We start from the raw sequence: 18,909 nt of genomic DNA, 5'->3' as shown, positions 1-18,909 counted from the left end.
ACTTTTGATTGGAGAAAATATACTGAAGAATAAGAACAATTCTAGAAAAAAAAAATTCTATATATTTCTCACTGCAATATTAATATTGCATCCTTTTATTGTTTATTAAATCTAAAACGCATCGCAATTAATTTAATTCAATATGTATTTCAAAAATATATTATTAAATGGTTTCTGGTTTCTAAATCGTTGATTATAATGTGAATCAAGATATGATCCAAGAAGTATAGTATTGTAACGTAATTGCCAAAATAATTACTGCCAGCAGTTTCCTATATATCAGCCTGTAAGAATATTTGTCTCTTTAAAGAAGTTTGTTGCATATAAAAAAATCATATATCCAAAATTTTATAAAGCATTTACATAATATGAGAGTTTATGTACTTACAATATCATCAAAATTGAAACTGCACAAATCAGAGATATCGTCTACATCATTGTTGCCAGTATCTCTTTGCTCTTCTTTAAATGTCATAGGCGCATCATCATTAGCATCAGATTGTTTATTATCGTCCTCTTGTGTTTTACGCCTAAAAATGTACATTTATCAAATCGATAATTTTAGTGTTAAATCCATTTCGGGAAAATTTTTTAGTTTGATTTGAATGAATATGCTCACTTCCTAAGCGGCTTCTTTTTTTCTAAGAAAAACAAGTTTTTGATTCTTTCGGTCACTGGTTTGCATTTTGCTTTTATGAATTCAGGTTGCTCTAAAAGATTCAATAGATCGTCGGCGATAGGCGGCAACGGTTTATCTGGATTAAGCGCACGAACTGTTAATACATCCCACATGTGTTGCGTTCCAGGATCCGGCATATATCCCGGTAAATATTTCTCACTACTACTGATTGTATCATCATCGACACTGATATAAAAATTCAATAGACAATTAACAATATTGTATAAATATTGCAAAAAATATAACATTGTTCTTCCTAATTTATTGGATATCCTCGATAAATTTTTTTTTTTAGAATTCTTTATATAACTTTTTAGAATTTTTCAGTCTTTCTGTATAATTTTACAATTTTTTAGAAAATTTCTAAAATCATTTATACGAATTAAAATAATTTTCTGAGGTGTTCTGGGAAGTCTACATACATACATATCTTTTTTCTATAATTCTTCATATATATAAATTATGAAATATTCTAAGATTTTTAAGATTTCTCATTCTATAATTTCTAAAGAAAACATAAAATTTGAAAAAATTTTAATTAATAAATTTTAAATAATAAATTTTTTTAGAAATTTTCACAAAATATTACAAATTCTTAAGAATATTATGAAAAATAATATAAGAAAATGTTTCAGTAGGGATATTTTATATTTATGTTATGTACATTATATATCATATTTATATTTATGCTATATATACTTACGCATCAGGTAATTCTAAGGATTTTAACAGATCATCTATTGCGTTATCCTGCTCCTGCGACAGTTGATTCATCACGCCTTTCAATGGTTTCTGCGCTATTGCTCCATAATCTCGCTCAAATGGCAAACCGATCTCAATAAGACACTGTTATAAAAATTATCTGATTAGCAAAATGAGAAACAATAGAAAGAATATTCTTACCCATGGTTCATTCTCTATGTCAACACTTGGAAATAATGCCACCATGTTAGCTTCGGTATTTGCTCTATAAATCTTCTCTACTATCGCGACAACATTTTTGTTAACCATGGCTTGCACTAGACTATAAAATGGCGCACTCGCTGCCTGTAAAAGAATTTTTTATTCATTTTTACTGTTACATCATTGAACTTTACAGTCATTATATAGAGAGTTCGAAAAAGGTGGTACCAAATTTTAGGAATATGTACTCGTGAAAACAAACCGAAAAATTTTAAACAATACTCCAAAATTATTTATTTCCAAGTTATAAAGTATTTTCTGTTGTAATAAATAATCCATTCATTTCGAGTATATAAACGTGTATTTACACAACCACCTTATCCTTCACGAGCTTCTAAGCTCATTGCTCGTTGATAATTTTTCAATTCTCTATTCAGTCAATGTCAATTCACCCACGTATCATTAACAGTATCTAGTTTTGACACATAAAAAATTATATTGTTGTCAACAAATCTGAGATAAATCTAGAATCTTTAACCATGTTCTTCAAAAAGATTCTTCAAAAAGAAAAGACGTACCGATGTATTGAAATGAACGGAGAGCACATTGAATATCTGTTGTTATTATATAATTAAATTTATTTTTTGTTTTATAATTCGGAAATAAATAGTTTTTAGAGTTCTGCTTATTAAGACTTTTCAGTTTGTTTTCACGAGTACTACATATTCTCAAAGTTTGGTATCATCTTTTTTGAACATCTTATACATAATAGGAGAACTCTACTACCTCGTTAGCAGGTATAATAACGTAAGAACCATCCGACAGCCAATATTCCATAGGAATATTTTCTCTCTTTGTAAAACCGTGGATCTTATAACTTTTTTCATTGTTTTTGGGAGTCATGGCTTTTTTAGCTTCATCTATAATTGGCATGTACACATGAGCCATCAGAACTTATATATAGAACATTTTTATTATAAAATTAATAAGAGTTACCCGAAACAGGAATAGCCTTGCCACCGTACACATAACCACGGATAATATCTTCTTCTGTGTGAATGGTCTTATTGTTATCCATCCATTGTACAACATTCTTAATTGGTACTTCTTTATCGGGTGTATTGGACGTACTTGTCTTACCCATCAATACCATTTCCGGTAATTTCACTTCACTCGGCATCTTATAAAGTAAATAATATAGTAAAAATAATATATATATATATATATATATATATACGCAAAAGAGATATAATAACTGTTTTATATATATTAGAACTTTACTTTAGAAATTCCAGCGATCGGTATGCATAATTCGCCCAATTCCATCAGACAACGCCATAGAAGCGGTTTCGTAGATGGCCGTTTGTAGAAGCGCACATCTGACATAGCATGATCAAATGTGAGATACTGACCATTAATCTGTAAAAAAAATATATATATATATATACGCATATATATATGCATATATATCAAATATAGTAATATAATATAATAAACATACATATATATATATTTATCAGATCATTATTACATTCTATATAATTAGATGCAAAATTTATAATCTATTGTAATTTAATGACCATACATTTGTCTAAATTACCTGTTGTAGAACATTCATAAGTAGTGCTTCACTGGGTGTTTGAGAATCTTCATCTATATCATGTAATGCTCTTTCTCCACTATAACAAATCAAATTTTTTGTTCTACTTTATATTTTTATTCTAACTTCATGCATAACATTAATCTAAACTTCTGTTATTACTATTACTAATATTAACAATATAATTAAAATAATGCTGTATACAGTATAGTCAATACATTGCTATGAGTGAAATTGCTTCTGAATTTAGTATTTCTATTATATCCTCTGCCTGAAATACATCAACAACATTTTCCTCTTCGGTGAAAGAAGACAATAGGATTATTTTCCTCTCACATTTATCTCTGCAATAAGAAAGTAAATATAATATATATTAATTAAAATTTAACATTACGCTGTATTTAAATATACTTACACGCATTCGTGTTTAATATATTCGACTGCAGCATAAATTGCATCCATCCAAGAACAAATCTGATTTGTGGGTTGCAGTTTCTCGATGCTTTTTATCAAATTCCAATTTCCAATTTGCATGTTACATAATTCCTGTGCATTATCTAATCCTGTAATACTGTCGCTTGTACTACTATCTGAGCCCATCAATATCACTCCCATTTCATCCTTAGGACGTAGAAATATCTGCACAGTATGCTCATAATTAACAGAAACTTAAATGCGAGTGATTAGAGGATATTTTTCATTTGGTAACACAAGTTAGTACAAGTGTTGTTCTATCTTTTAGTAAATTTGGTCACTTGCATTACATTTAGATTAAATGGATATTAAAAGTGATTATATATGAAATTAACAAAGTTAAATATAGAAACACATAAACATTTTGAATATCCAATATAATGATATTATCACATATTATTTAACAAAATAGACATATACTATATTTCATTGTTAAGATATTACGCCACTGCATTTAGATTTTTATATAAAGTAGTTTTTTAATGTAAATAACTTGGTGTATAATTAATTCAGTGTATAATGCAACAACCGAATTCACTATTGTTTCTCACTGAATGTCAAGAAAGATAGAATATTTGTGTTATTGAATGGAAACATCTTTTAAAACTATGGCAAAAAGAAGCATACCTTTTTTTGAATAATATGTTTAAGAATAAACTTCTCTTTGTCCAACAGTTGCAAATTACTTTGTGTCCCAGGTTGGACGATTCCAACATTCATCACAAAAGTTATACTCTCCTATTGACATGAAAGACAAAATGTTTGACAATTCAAATAAATGTAATGTCAATATATAATTGTATAATTTATCATACAATTATTAATACAATTTATAATACAATTTTATTAAACAAAAATGCCTTAAAAACACATATATTTTACACTCTGCGCTATATTCTAGTGTATAATTTTAAATCATCATCTTATCGAGCAGAAGTGTGTTTGTTAGATTCTTTAACAAATATAAAAAATATTAAACTACAACCTTTAATTTTGGCGGCATTTTTTGCGTTATCGAAGACACTAGAAGACACTTGCAGACATTCGGGGTTTCCGTGAATGAGAATAAACTCTTTAATTCCTGAAACTTATGTTCAACGTATCAGACGCGGGCAGCTTCATTCAAATCTCCAATCAATATTTCCAAATCAAACCTCAAAAGCGAACATAACCTAACTTACGTGTCATCTAAACTGATTTGAACGCGACTTCTTTCTGGTACACGGCTACATGCTTATAAGTACGTCAGTGTCAATTTCGTTTGACACGTTTGCAACTTTGCACTTGTTTGTATCATTTGTGAATCGTGTATCACGTGGCTCGTGCAATCGTTTATGAATAAAACACAAAAATGGTCTTTTTGAATGCAAAATTCATTCTTTTAATAAATCTGGGTCTGTCAGTTCATACCAGTATAGGGGAGAATAAATACCACAAATACTCCGCTGAGGCAAATAAGGATAAATATGTAGATTCCTCACAGTTCCCAACGTCTCTCAGAGATTTGGATTTGCCATTCAGGATGGCAAAATTGAATGTGCTTTGGGTTAAGGCCAAAAATGTGAGTAATGGATTGCACATAGAATACAATTAAAAATATAATAAATAAGTAAATATACTTTCTAAAATTTAAAGTAAATCTGATGACTTTTTAAGACTGAAAATTGAATCATTTTTTTTCAAGGCTAAATTTTCACTCTTTAGAGTGAAATTCTATTCCAAAGAAGTATAGATTTAGAGTATAGATTTTTTTATATTTGTACTCTCTTTATTTTCTAATTTTACATGTGAATATTTATTTTAGCGTCTAACTGATAGCAAGCTGCAATCCATCTTCAGCGATCTAAAGATTCATGACAAAGAAGAAATTGCATACAAGCATTTCAGGTTTGCAGGAAAGGATTCTGATGGCTTGGAAGAAGCACGTCTAAGACAAAAGCTCATCGGTAACTTTTATCATCCATTTACTTTTATCTCTATTGTTTTACTAAATCTTAATTTTCTGTAACTTTTTGTCAAAGGAATAATGAGCACATATGATCTATTGGAACATTTTGCTGATACTGAAGATCCAAAGTTACTTAAAACGCATAAAGCGCTAAATGATGGTAGCAATTATGTTGCAAAGGATGTATTTAATGATATAAGACTGAACAAATTATGGGCTAAAGCTGAAATGGCTGGTTTTACCGGTATGTTTTTTTAAATTACTGATATTACATCAATAGAAGTATCTTATAAGAAAATTTAATTTAAAATTATAATTCGATTTTTATTTTAGATGAGGAGCTTGAGACTTTAAAACAAGAGTTTCAACATCATCAAGAAAAAGTAGACGAATACATAAGTTTATTGAAAGAAGAATTTAAAGATTCAAAGAAGTCGGAAAGTTAGTTAGTCTTTTACGTTCATATATATATGGTTTTAAATGTTATTTTTATATTTTATATTTATATATATCGACTAATATTTTTAGATATCTTACATCTTAAATCAGAAAGCTGGAACGAGTTGGAAGAACAGGAGGAATTATTAAACAATGTACCAGATCAGAAAATAAGTCAAATAGAGAAGGCAGATTTACTTCGGTACTATCATATGTTATAAAAGATATATGTATGTGTATGAACTAGTTTTTCGATTGATTCTATTTTTAAAAATAAAAATCAATATATTTAGAACTCAAAATTTTAAAACAAATTAAATGATAAAGGCTACGAATCAAAGCAAGATGTTAAATAAACTTTAAAATAATTTCTTTTTTTATTTAGAGAAAAACATTTGGAGCTGAGAAACGGAATTGATCGTTTAGACAGACTCACCGCAAAGGGACCAAATTATAAAGAATTTATAGAACCTAAAGTACAAGGATTATGGAAGACTGCACTGGAAGCAAAATTCTCTCCTGAAGAATTAGCATCTTTAAAGGTAATAATAACTATAATTTAATCTCATTTTTTCATACATATCTGTAAGAATAATTATAAGCTATAATTATAGATGTTAAATGATAAATGTTAAGAAAGCTATTATCAAAATTTTCATAATTTAGATTAATTGAATGCATTTCGATTATATTTACATCAAAATGAATATATATTGCATAGGAGGAACTTTTACACTATGAATCAAGGTTACTTAAACTGCGACATTTACATGCAGAAGAAGCTTTGGAAGCAGCACAGAAAAAACAACTTCATGATTTAGAAAATTCAACTACAGAACAACACATAAAGAAACATATTAGAACTGTACAAAAACTTCATATGGATCTAGAAACTAAAATCATGCAGAAGCATACGGAATTATAAAGAAATTATATAAGAAGTTATTAATCATTATTTAAAAAAATGTCAAAATACATGCAATCTAATTACTATATATAAAGCAGAAATAGATAATCATGAAATAAATAGTAAAATAATTATCTATGGAAATGTTTATATTCAAATAATTTGTCAATTTACATTCTTAGTAACAATTTTTACTAAATAATTTTGATGATTTTCTAACGAAACTCTTTAATAAATTTATATAAAGTATTTAATATATATATATATAAATAATTTATAAATAGAATTTTCTATATAAACAATGTATGAGAACAAATTGTAGGGAACTATTTTATTTTTATCTAAGTCGAGTACATAAAAAAATGGAAGAATGTGAAGATTGTTTTTGAGTACATTTATAACATCTTCAACAATTAAATTACTAATTGTAAGATTATAATTACAATCCAGTTGCGAGTTTATTATTATTAGTTTTCTTTTTCTCTTTCGATTTCCCTTGATCCTTCGATCCGACTAGTTTTTCACATTCACACCAAGGTGTGCTTGATTTGTCGCACAGAAGAGAGATATTAATAACTGTTAGGGAAGTATCTGATATAGTCATCTTCATTGTATCCAATATTTTATATGAGACATTATTCAAGCCAGTTTGTCGGTCTCTTTTCCTAGTAATCTCTCGCTGATTATAACACTTCGTCATATCTCTCTTTCTATGATTTCTATCGTGTATATGCCTGTAATACATATTTCATATTAACACTTGATAAAGCAGTGTTGCAGACAACGATAAGTGTTAACTTATATCTAGTTTTATTTAATATCTTATGACGAATATAATATCTTACAGAAATTAACAAAATTTCATTAAAATGAATCTCACCTAAATGTATTATGCGTTCCTGTTGATATATTCTGTGGACGACTGACGCTCAAGCCAGCCTCTTTCAATCTAACATAAAACTCGTCATCTTCGAGACCCCATCCCCAATATTTGTTGGACATCCCATTTACTTGTATAAAATGTTCCCTGCAAAAATGCATATTCAACAATAATAAATAATGTATTATCTCTTTGTGATTTAATTTCACATTTATTATTATTATTACTAAGCTCCAGCTTCAACTGTATTTGGCACTTCTTTATTTATTTTATTTATTTATTCTAGCGATCTAAATATAACTTATATCACTGTTTATTATTACAATTTTAAACAAACCTTTTAATAAGTAATATACCACCAATAAAGGTAAAATAATGATATCGGGGATGTAAGTTTGGTGACGATATATGATGAGGTCCTGTACTTGGATATGCATACGATAACTGATCATTCATAGGCAATAAATCTACATCGTGCATTGCAATATAATCAAACGCTTTCTCTGTTTCGAGAAAGCCTATGTTTATAAGGGACGCTCGATTGAATCTATATCTGTCCACCTGGAAAAAAAAATAAATATGAGATATATATTCAAGTAGTATTCTAATTACTAACAAGATTTTAGAACTACAATACCTGATTTAATATAAATATATGATAATCTATATTTTGTTTGTCTAGGAATTTTTGCATATATGGTACGAATATTAATAATTCTTCAAAGCGATCCCTAAATGGCACTAGTATGGCCAATTGATGTTCAGCTTTCTTTTTACGTCCATTGATCTCATCAGTTATTTGCTTGAGATGTTTATTTGGTTGAGCATTTGCTTCACACTTGCACTCATCTGAAATAATAAAATCATAGTTAAAAAAACCATTTTATCACAATATATTGTGATAAATTTTTCAATATGTCAATAACTAACCGATACTGATGGGAGATATGCTAATTATACATGATGTGACGAAGGTGATCAAGATGCAAGCAAAGATATATTTAAATCTTGTGCTTTTCCAAATATTGTCCATGCTAAATAATGTTAGCAGAAATTATCTCATATAAAATATAGATTGCAGATATTAATAATTAATTGACAAAAAAATACTGCTTTAATGTTCTGATATCTATTAGTGACATATCTTCTTGGAAAAGAGAAGTTTTCTTCAAAAAGAAGAATTATTATTAGAAAATTTTAAGTGCTCAATCGTAGCGGAAAAAAGCGAACCCAAAAACAATATAATTCACAATGTTATTCTTAAAATTACTTTTATAGTGATGATTAATAATGCAATTGATAATCAAATGAATATTCTGACATAGAATTGTTGTGAAGTACTTCATGAGAAGCGGCATGTCTTTAAAAGGCCATCGACATCGCAAATCTCTCTCTTTCGATCGAGTTCGTGCACGACGATCTGTCTGCTCACTGCTTCTTCATCGGAGTACGAAGTGTCTTTCAGTTACACTATAGTTCGTACGACAAAATTGTTCTGCGAACGTCGTGTTCGTGCAAAGTGCACACGTCTCTCGTGAACTTGCGAGCATCACGTAATGATCCGACTCGCGTATGCGACTCGTGCATCGTCGACTTCTCTAGTCATACTCTAGTGCTGCTCGCAGTAATCGCAGCTCGAATCTACGTCTTTCTCAATCGTTCTGGTCGTTCATGTTATTTTTGTAGGAGAAATTCGCCACCGCAACTTGACAGTCTCGCAATCTTGACAGATCACAATGCTCGCTATCACTTTGCGCCGAATCGCATATTCCAACATGTTCGTTGATGCTCGTGCATATTCCGCGATTTTCCGGAATTCCGGATTTTCTGAAATTCCATTGAGAGGGTCTGTTCGTTATGCCATATCGTATTTCCTGCACTTAAAATGAGATAGATATAAAATTGGAAAAGGAAAAACGAAAAGATTTGTTATTTATAGAAGCTTTTATACTTTATAGCTTTCCTATTCTTCTCTAATTTAGATAATTCTCTATTTCATTTTAAATGCAAAAATTTTAAGTACGAAAGTATATAAAAAAGGATAAAAATATAAAAAGTACAAGAATACATAATAAGAATTTTGCAAATAATAAATATTAGATTTGATCTTATTGAATTTTTTATGATATTTATATTTCTTCTTTCTTTCTCTTAAAAAAATTAGACAAAAAGGAAAATTCAAGATTTGTTCTTTTGTTAAGTTTTTTGTACTTTTTTTTTTTTCACTGTAATTATACTTTTCAAAATTCTAATTTTTATTATTTTAAGTGCAAAAAAAAGTTCAATCGTAAAAGAATAAATTTTACGATTAGATTGTTTTTTATACTTGTCCTCTTTCTCCTTTCTTTCTTTTATTCCACTTTAAGTGCAGAAAGTGTAACATGATAAATCTGCAAGAAACAAATTTATTTTTTAAGCTGTAGCTTTCATTGTTTTTTTACAATATGTTTCTCCTTCCTTTATCTTCTTTACATTTCAAATGTGTACTAGAGAAAAATACGCTCTATCTACAAATGCAAAGCGAGCGCAGTTAAAACGAACAAACCCATAGCATCGAATCGTTCATTTTATCCTTCTTCAATGAATGGATTACGTCACCGCGTTGTAGGGTTGGGTGTAGTTCGTTACGATTCGGCGGAGTAGTCATGTCAAGGGTGTTGTCCGTGTGTGATTGATTCGCTTAAGCAAAAGATGTGGCTCCACTATTACATGTTATTACTGTTCCTGTGCTGTTTAGAGTTACATCAAATTTACGGTAATGTATTTTTTTTAGACGAATGTTAAGTTCATCTAAAGTAATCGATCGTATCGTGGTACGCAGTATCACGCTCATACACTTCGCAATGCGCAAATTACGAATATTTACCTCTAAAATAATCATGCTTATATATATATATATATATCTAAAATAATCATGCTTATATAGATTATGGATATATATATATATCAAATTAACATATCTTCAATCTGATTGTCTTTTGTTTCATTACGATACTTGCACTAACTTGCAATCCAACTTTATTTATAATATAGGAAGTACCTGAGATCTGTTTTTTGCACTGGACTGCACTGAAAAATTTTTTATTTTATTTTATCAAACTTTAAGTATTTATATATCTATTTTAAAGTATATACTAGTTCAGCTACAAAGAACAGATCTATAGAATGTTGAAATGTAGAATGAGCTGTCATATATTAACTGCTTGTTACTGTATTAATTATAATTATTATATGTATTAACTGATAGGCCAAAACATCAACAACACACTTACGTGGTGTACAGTTTCCGAAGGCGAGCAGAATAAATGTCAGGCCTTCTCCAGGGCGATTGATCGTGAAAGAGGCTCTTTTGGTTATGATTATTTTTCGGTGCAATGCAAGCAAGCTTTCAACAAAGAAGAATGTATGTCCATGCTGGACCGCGAGCAAGCTCAGATAACAACATTAGATGCAGGAGAGGTCTTTATAGCTGGACGATATCACAGTCTTGTACCAATAATGCAAGAAATATATGAAAGTGGCGTAAATTATCAATATGCTGTCGCAGTGATTAAAAAAGGCTCTCTCCCTGATGTACAGTCTTTGTATGATCTTAGAGGCAAGAAGGGCTGTTTTGCTGGTGTCGGAACATTAGCAGGTTGGGTTATTCCCATTAATAGTGTGAGTAAAATTTATAAATTATGACGTAAAGTATCTAAATGTAAAAATTTTTAACACACTTATATATAATAAAATGTATTTTTTCAGCTTATGAAGAAAGGAGGAATGGAAGTTATTGATTGTAATAATCATGTAAAATCAACGATTAAATTCTTTGGGCCTAGTTGTGCAGTAAACTCATTAATTGATAAAAACAATCCGATTGGTAAGTTTAACATAAAACCAGAATCTGTTCTTTGTAATTGAATTAGTATACATTCATACTTAAAAAATTAAAAATATAATCAATTAATATATGTACATATATGTGAATATATGTGTGTGTGTGAAGTTTGGTGAAAGTGAAATAAAGTTTCGTTTTTATCAGTGTAGATTAACTTTATTCTTGATTTATTTTACTCTTTATCTTTTTCTAATTCTTAAAACTGGAAAAAGGTAAATAGCAAGTTAAACTGAGATTAATGCAGTCTAATGAAGTGATAAAGAATAGGTTTAAAATATAAATGCATTTTCATTCTGCAATTAAGTAATCTAGGGATTCAATTGCAGGTGATAATTCTGATCACTTGTGTAGCCTATGCATCGGAGAAATACCCGGCGGCAAATGTACAAACAAAGATCCTTACTCAGGATATGAGGGTGCTTTCCGCTGCTTGGTTGAAGCAGGTGAAATTGCCTTTTTGGTGCACACGACTGTAGACGAGATGACTTCAACGACATTCGACTTCAGTATGCAGCTCTATAAGTGAAATTTTCAGAAAATAAAAATCGACAAAATATTCATTTTATAATTCTCATTATTTTAGGTTCCGTGAAGAAAGAACAATTCGAACTGCTATGCACAAGCGGTATTCGCAAGTCCGTAGATGATTACAGTACTTGTAATTGGGGTATCGTACCGTCTCGCGCGATAGTCACATCTTCGGCGACGAACTTTGAGACTCGTCGAAGGTATCAACGATTTTTGGAAAAGACTGCTCGAATATTGCACAAGAATAAAAATGGCACAACGAACTTTAATCGTTTCGGCGATCAGGAAAATTTCATGAATCGTCCGGGTTACGACAGCAATCAGAGAGATTTTGAAAATCGTCCAGGTTACGACAATAATCAAAAAGATTTCGAGAATCGTCCGGGTTACGATAGCAATCAGAGAGATTTTGAAAATCGTCCGGGTTACAACAGATTTGATGAAGGTGACTATAATAGAGGCGGATTTAGAAATCCGAATGAATATGGCACAGATCATTGGAATCGTAGTAGATACGACCGAAGGTTTGGCAATGACGGAAGAGGAGGAGTAGATGGAGGATTGAATTCATGGGAGAAGCCTGCATTCAATGACACATTCAATTATTATAACAGAGAAGGAGAAAATACTGAACCAGCGAATGTGCAACCGATAGAAATGTTTGAATTATATGAATCGGCACCTAGATACGGATTGCAGCATAATTTAATATTCTCTGTAAGTCTTAATATTCTCATGTTTTTTTTGTTTGTTATTCGTTTATTTAAAATTTATTTATAATACATTTTTCTAGGATTCCTCTCGTGATTTTGTACAATTGCCCGAAAAAGATCAAACATACACAGGGTATTTAGGACAATCTTTAGAACATATATTAGGAGTACGTCATTGTCCCGTAAATCGGATGACACTTTGCGTTACATCCGAGCCAGAAATGGAAAAATGCATAAAAATGAAGGTACAGTTTAGATTATATAACTTAAAATATCACAATTTACATTATTTCAAATATCATTTAAACATTTTTAATTTTAATGTCCTTAATATTTTTCGCAATAAATATTTTACAGATTTTAAAATGTTAGTAGCATAAAATTTAGAGGGATTATTTTTTCAATTTGATTGCAACTCTAAAAAATAATCAGCGTATAGTCATATTGTCATATAGTCTCACATGAAATCTATTTAAATTAGATATAGATGTATTATTCCAATATCTGTCTTTAGACATTGTAAGTGGCGCTTCTTTTATTTAATTAATTTAATTATCCTTACTATGTTTGTAGATCGCCTTAAAAGCCCAGTTATTGAAACCAGAATTAATTTGTCACAAAGGTCATAGTCAAATAAATTGTATGCAATCGATAAAAAGCGGGTACGTGAAAAATATATTGCATTTAATGTATGTATATTCTGAAATGAAATTACGGGCGTAATAGTTTTATTTTTTTTATGGTAGAATTGCCGATGTAGCTGTATTAGATGCCAGTGATGTCTACACTGCTGGATTGCAATTCGAACTGATTCCATTTATATCTGAAGTGTACAATCTGGGTACACCGGACTATTACGTTGTCGCCGTTGCGAAAGAGGAGGACGACAATACAGATCTGACATATCTAAAAAATAAGAACACTTGTCACACTGGAATCAACATGGCTGCAGGATGGGTTTATCCGTTGGCGTATCTCATTTCTAACAAGTGGATCAGAGGATACGGTTGCGATTCCGTGCGTGCAGCTGCGGAATACTTTAGCAAATCCTGCGTGCCAGGCGCACTTAGTACTGAATATAATATAGGTAACTGAAAAAAATTCTAACATATCAAAATAAAAATTCTAATATATCAAAAAATTTTAGCAAAAAAAACTTTTAATTAAAAATTCTAAATGAAGAAAATTGGTTTTTGTTCTAAGCTTGCAATTTGAAAATTAATAGAATAAAATAAAATAAATTGATAAAAGTAGCAAATTCTTTCATATATAACAATTGCGTCTATAAACTTTTCTTATCTAATATTTGATTAATTAGTTATTTATTGTTTGTAGGTGTGCCTTACGATAACATGTGTGACTTATGCCACGGGGTGAGCTACCGATATTGCCGAAGAGATGCTTCCGAAGATTACTTTGGTTATACAGGTGCTTTTAGATGTCTGGTAGAGGGAGGTGGTGACGTGTCCTTCGTGAAGCATACGACGGTCGCAGAGAACACCGATGGCAAGCGTAAAGAATTTTGGGCACGCAACACCTTCACAAAAGACTTTGAATTGCTTTGCCCAGATGGTACGCGTCGCCCAACAACAGATTATATGAATTGTAATCTAGGCAAAGTCGCTGCCAATGCTATAGTTACACGCGGTGGTTATTACGGCTATAATCAGATGCAGATCAACGCATATATCAATCTATTTATATATGCACAACAGTTCTACGGCCGAAAGGAACCGGATGAATTCAGTTTCAGCATGTATTATAGCCGACCACCTTACAGCGATCTCATTTTTCAAGATGCCACTCAGCAGTTGGTGGTAATCCCGCCAAACAAGCGGGAATACAGCACATATCTCGGGCCAGATTTTATGAGAGCCAGGAGAATCGTAGATTGTAATGCAGGTGCGTCAGCGATAAGTTACTCGTTGTTCGCTACAATAATTATGATTGCGTTCACTTTCGTATTTGGTAGATAAGTATAATGTCCGCAATTTATAGATTGTGTTTGTACATGAATACTCGAACGAGAATTCATCGAGATCAAAAAATAGAGATGACAAATGAATCTGATATAGCACATTTTATCAATTGGTACAGCATGTGTATATTATAATTAGCAATCTAGTATATTTTAATGCTGCTACATATCGCTAATATTTTCAAAGATATATTCTAAATATTATTCAAATATTGTTTTATACATATTTTACACGTATATTTTTATAAAAGTACAAATGACTGAAAGACGGAGTCTTCTGAATATATAAATGTAAACATAACTGCTGCCTTTGCATCCGTCCAATGAAGCAATATCTCTAAGCGCTGCCTTTGCGTCCAAATACAAGCAACTTATCGATTTAGTAATTTTAGAGATTATTGTATTTAAAATAATTTGCTATACTTGTATGTAAGTACATTTTATACCGTCCACTAATATTTTTTGTAGTAATAAATCTTTATAAGGTTTCCCATGTATTTTTATATTATTCCATGCGTTACTCAGTAAAGTAATAATCTCGAGTAGAAAAATCAACGGAGGATGTGAAATGAAATAGAACTTGTTTACATATAAATCCAAACTTTATGAAAAGTATTGCTTGTTTCTCAAATGGCGAAACATCGGAAGTAGAATGCTGAATGATGCGCGATAACAGAAAAGATTGAAATTACAATTGAATAACGAACGGGAAAAGAGATCATTGCTTTGGCTGTCAAAAATTCACACAAATCTTAAGTTTGGATCAAAATTTCTAAAGTTAACACGATTCTTAATCCGCTTCTAATAATTCGAATAATGTAATTTTAATAAAAATCTCGACGCTGAATATTAAAGTTCTCTTATTAATCCGAAAACAGATTGTTTTTGCAAGAAAACAGTGCAGGATAAAGCGATATGAATAGTGATACTCGACCAACAAATACGTTTAAACACGAAAATTTGGGAAAAGGAATTAACACGCAACTCGATAGGCCTCAAGTAGTATTCTTCTAAGATCAAAAATGTAGTAATATAATACATTAAAATATATACATTCAGGTAACTAATGCTCGCCAAATATTCGACAATCTGAATCAATCCAGTCAACAAAAGCAAAAATTAGATTCTAACTTAACATCGACATCTCATACTTCATCTTCATCTACAAAATATACTAATGCCATAACAGGTGAAATCTTGTATAATTGATTGTAAATAATTTTCATTTCTATCTAATAATAAATCCACACATATATGAAGTAAATATAATATACTATAGAGTTATCATTTTTTTATTCATATCTATGATTTTTTCTAATTGTTAACTGTATAAGTTCCAAATTTTCAGGTAAACACCGAGTCCATAAATTAGTGGACAGCAAGCAAGTTCCATTTCATCAATTTGACAAGAAGGCATTTCTTCTAGATACTTACGCTCGTATCGTTGCTAGCAATAACAGATGTTGTCCCAAGCGATTGCGTGAACTTGCTAAACCAAAGAGACAGGCTCATAGCGATCTGAATGACTATGCTGCGAATTTCGATTTAAATTACGGTCATGTAACTAAAAAAAAACTTATCGTATGGAAGACAAAAGCAAAAACTTAAAAGAATTAAAAAAGAAATAGTTTAGTTATAATATATTGATTTAAATAATTTCTCAGTATGATTACTCCAGTTTCAAATAACTCAACAGAATTCAAAAGACAGGAAAAATATCTATATATAAATAATATTTAAAAAATTAAAAAATATAATTATTTTTGAGCTTCTGCATTTTTTAAGGAAATTAAATAAAAATTTTTCTGTTCTTGTAAAAGAAAATGTAAAAGAAAATATGAGAAAGGAAAAGCTAATACAATAAAGTGATTTCGTGCATCTCTTTCCTGTAGTAAGATTGAATTGTAGATATGTAATATCTTTCCTGTAAGACTCGTTATATATTCCTCGTTATATATTTCCTCATGTTGAGGAAAATATAATAACTTACATTAATATTCAACACAGTTCGCAATTATCATTTATGTCATTTGAAAAATATATGCCAAAAAGAAAAACTGATGATGTTGCGAACTGTGACCGTTGGAGATAAATGTAAAGATGATTTTTGTAAGTCGCTGATTTATCTGCGACCTCTCTTACGATCATTTCGTTACGGATAATCACATTAATTCTCACTTCGTTTTGGTTCAAAATCCCATGCGCGTGCATATTTGAATTACAAAACCGTGCATGATCTCACGTACGCTGTTTGTGGGAAATATATCGTATGATAGAGTCAAGTTTCCCAGAAAAACAATTGCGATTAAGCGCGCGCGTCTTCCTCCTTGCGATTGGATATATAAAAGTCCTCGTAGTGCCCTTGAGATGTTTTTAGTGCTCGCTGGTGCGGCACTTAACGTGCTTAACCGGTTTCACGTGCGTAAGTTTCCTACTTGCATTAAACTCGGACAGTCCAAACTGTCTTCCTCTGCAGAAATATCATGAAGTGCTTGTTCGTTATCCTCTTCGCTGCGTGCGTCGCTGTCGTGCTCGCCGATGACAATCTCACCGGCGAAGAACATGAAGTCACCGCTCCAATTGGAAGAATTCGCGGTTCCATGATCATCTCCAGATTAGGCAAAAAAATCTATTCTTTCCGCGGTGTGAGATACGCCGAACCGCCGACTGGACAGCAACGTTTCCAAGTAAAGCATCAGATATTGTCTACAGGGTTGCGAAGTAACATTATTAATTATAATTGCGTTTTGTTATCCATGTTATTTTTTTTTCGACTATGTCATGACTTTTCAGTAATTGTGGTTATTACTTCTAATGATCTTCTATTATAGCGAAAATAAAAATTGAAATGTAATACACACCAAGATTAATTTTAATCTTAGTTCAATTTACTCTCTATTTATCTTTTTCTAATTTAATGCCCGTTTTTACCGTTGTAATTTAATTTTAATCTTAGTTCAACTAACTCTTCGTCTTTTTATAATTCTAACCAAGATTAAATTTAAACTATTTATAAAAACATAATGTCCATTTCTAGTAATATAGTTTAACTTTAATCTCGGTTTAATTTATTTTTTTACCTTCTTTTATTAAGAAAAATAATCGATTGTAATTGGTCAATTTCTTACAGCCTACGGCTTATCTCTTAAAGCAAAGTTGTAGACAAAGTATTTGTCTTTTTCTAATTCTTAAATCTAAAATAAAAGATAAAAAATAAGTTAAATTAAATTTAAAGTTAATTATTCTACGTTGGTAAAAACAGACATAAGAAGTGTAACAGTATAAGTTAAACCGAGATTAAAAGTTAATCTTATATCAGTGAAACTGAGCTTTAGAATCACTTACTTTCCATTGATTATTTGCTCTTTCGAATATTTATACATATTTTCCGAATGCTCTGTAAAGTGGGGTCTACAATGAGATTTTAAGGTAAAACTTAAGCTTTAAATTCTTAGCCGTAAGAAATTGATCAATCGAATGTGAGGAGAATACTCTACTATCGGTCAATTTTTTATGGCTTAGTGCTTAAAGCTTAAGTTTTACGCCTTAAAATCTCATTATAGGCGCCGCTTAAAGCAGATATGTAACATTCTATTCTGTTTCAATAATTCATTTTTATTATTGTTTCCTAAATGTTTCACAAACCATGAATGAAGCACTTCGGATACGCTTTTCTGTATGCTTCAATAATTTCTAGAAGCTCTTTAGCAAAATGCTTTCATAAAACATTTTGCATGATTTCAATACACTTCTCACACACTTCAGAAATCCAATTTGATGCTGGTCAACTTCCCAGAAAAAATATTTCATATATAATTACATATAATTATACATAATTATATAAAATTATGTATAATTAGATACAAAATTGACATATTTTATATACAATTATATATAATTATATGTCCATATATATATATATATATATATATATATATATATATATATAGTATATATATATATATATATATAATATTA

The 18,909-nt window shown here is 30.3% G+C and overlaps 5 protein-coding genes across 6 annotated transcripts in view; 3 read left to right on the top strand and 2 right to left on the bottom strand.

Moving 5' to 3' along the window:
- Positions 1-39: 39 nt before the first annotated feature.
- Positions 40-4,659, bottom strand: LOC105621281 (X-ray repair cross-complementing protein 5-like). The gene is made up of 13 exons (XM_012202779.1): positions 4,642-4,659; positions 4,284-4,394; positions 3,598-3,821; positions 3,401-3,526; positions 3,183-3,261; positions 2,864-3,001; positions 2,579-2,762; positions 2,369-2,502; positions 1,583-1,726; positions 1,383-1,525; positions 620-865; positions 389-530; positions 40-284 (listed from the first exon to the last, which is right to left on the bottom strand). The coding sequence occupies exons 1-13, from the start codon at positions 4,657-4,659 to the stop codon at positions 273-275; spliced, it is 1,701 nt and encodes a 566-aa protein (XP_012058169.1). The 3' UTR covers positions 40-272.
- A 348-nt stretch (positions 4,660-5,007) lies between these two features.
- LOC105621385 (alpha-2-macroglobulin receptor-associated protein) lies at positions 5,008-6,967 on the top strand. The gene is made up of 7 exons (XM_012202890.1): positions 5,008-5,217; positions 5,461-5,602; positions 5,678-5,848; positions 5,938-6,045; positions 6,133-6,244; positions 6,428-6,584; positions 6,764-6,967. Exons 1-7 carry the CDS (start codon positions 5,008-5,010, stop codon positions 6,965-6,967), a joined length of 1,104 nt encoding a protein of 367 aa, XP_012058280.1.
- Positions 6,968-7,388: 421 nt separating this feature from the next.
- Positions 7,389-8,862, bottom strand: LOC105621491 (beta-1,4-galactosyltransferase 7). The gene is made up of 5 exons (XM_012202997.1): positions 8,760-8,862; positions 8,467-8,678; positions 8,167-8,390; positions 7,830-7,976; positions 7,389-7,683 (listed from the first exon to the last, which is right to left on the bottom strand). Exons 1-5 carry the CDS (start codon positions 8,860-8,862, stop codon positions 7,389-7,391), a joined length of 981 nt encoding a protein of 326 aa, XP_012058387.1.
- Positions 8,863-10,520: 1,658 nt separating this feature from the next.
- On the top strand, positions 10,521-14,929 carry LOC105621594 (melanotransferrin). Of its 2 annotated transcripts, XM_012203165.1 has the most exons (11): positions 10,521-10,584; positions 11,077-11,489; positions 11,577-11,694; positions 12,039-12,218; positions 12,296-12,511; positions 12,587-12,748; positions 12,845-12,957; positions 13,034-13,198; positions 13,527-13,615; positions 13,700-14,040; positions 14,289-14,929. In XM_012203165.1, exons 1-11 carry the CDS (start codon positions 10,521-10,523, stop codon positions 14,927-14,929), a joined length of 2,502 nt encoding a protein of 833 aa, XP_012058555.1. The 2 variants fall into 2 exon arrangements, with proteins under 2 accessions (XP_012058555.1, XP_012058488.1); XM_012203098.1 differs by having other exon boundaries at positions 12,296-12,547; positions 12,587-12,957.
- Positions 14,930-17,414: 2,485 nt separating this feature from the next.
- The window catches only part of LOC105621061 (esterase FE4), a 5,813-nt gene continuing 4,318 nt past the window's right edge, over positions 17,415-18,909 (top strand). Inside the window, exon 1 of the mRNA XM_012202569.1 lies at positions 17,415-17,618. Coding sequence (XP_012057959.1) covers positions 17,415-17,618 — 204 coding nt within the window. The remainder of the gene's footprint in view (positions 17,619-18,909) is intronic.

The sequence above is a fragment of the Atta cephalotes genome (assembly GCF_000143395.1).
Source record: "Atta cephalotes unplaced genomic scaffold scaffold00001, whole genome shotgun sequence".
Taxonomy (NCBI): Eukaryota; Metazoa; Arthropoda; class Insecta; order Hymenoptera; family Formicidae; genus Atta; species Atta cephalotes.
This window is presented reverse-complemented; position numbering and strand designations above follow the sequence as displayed.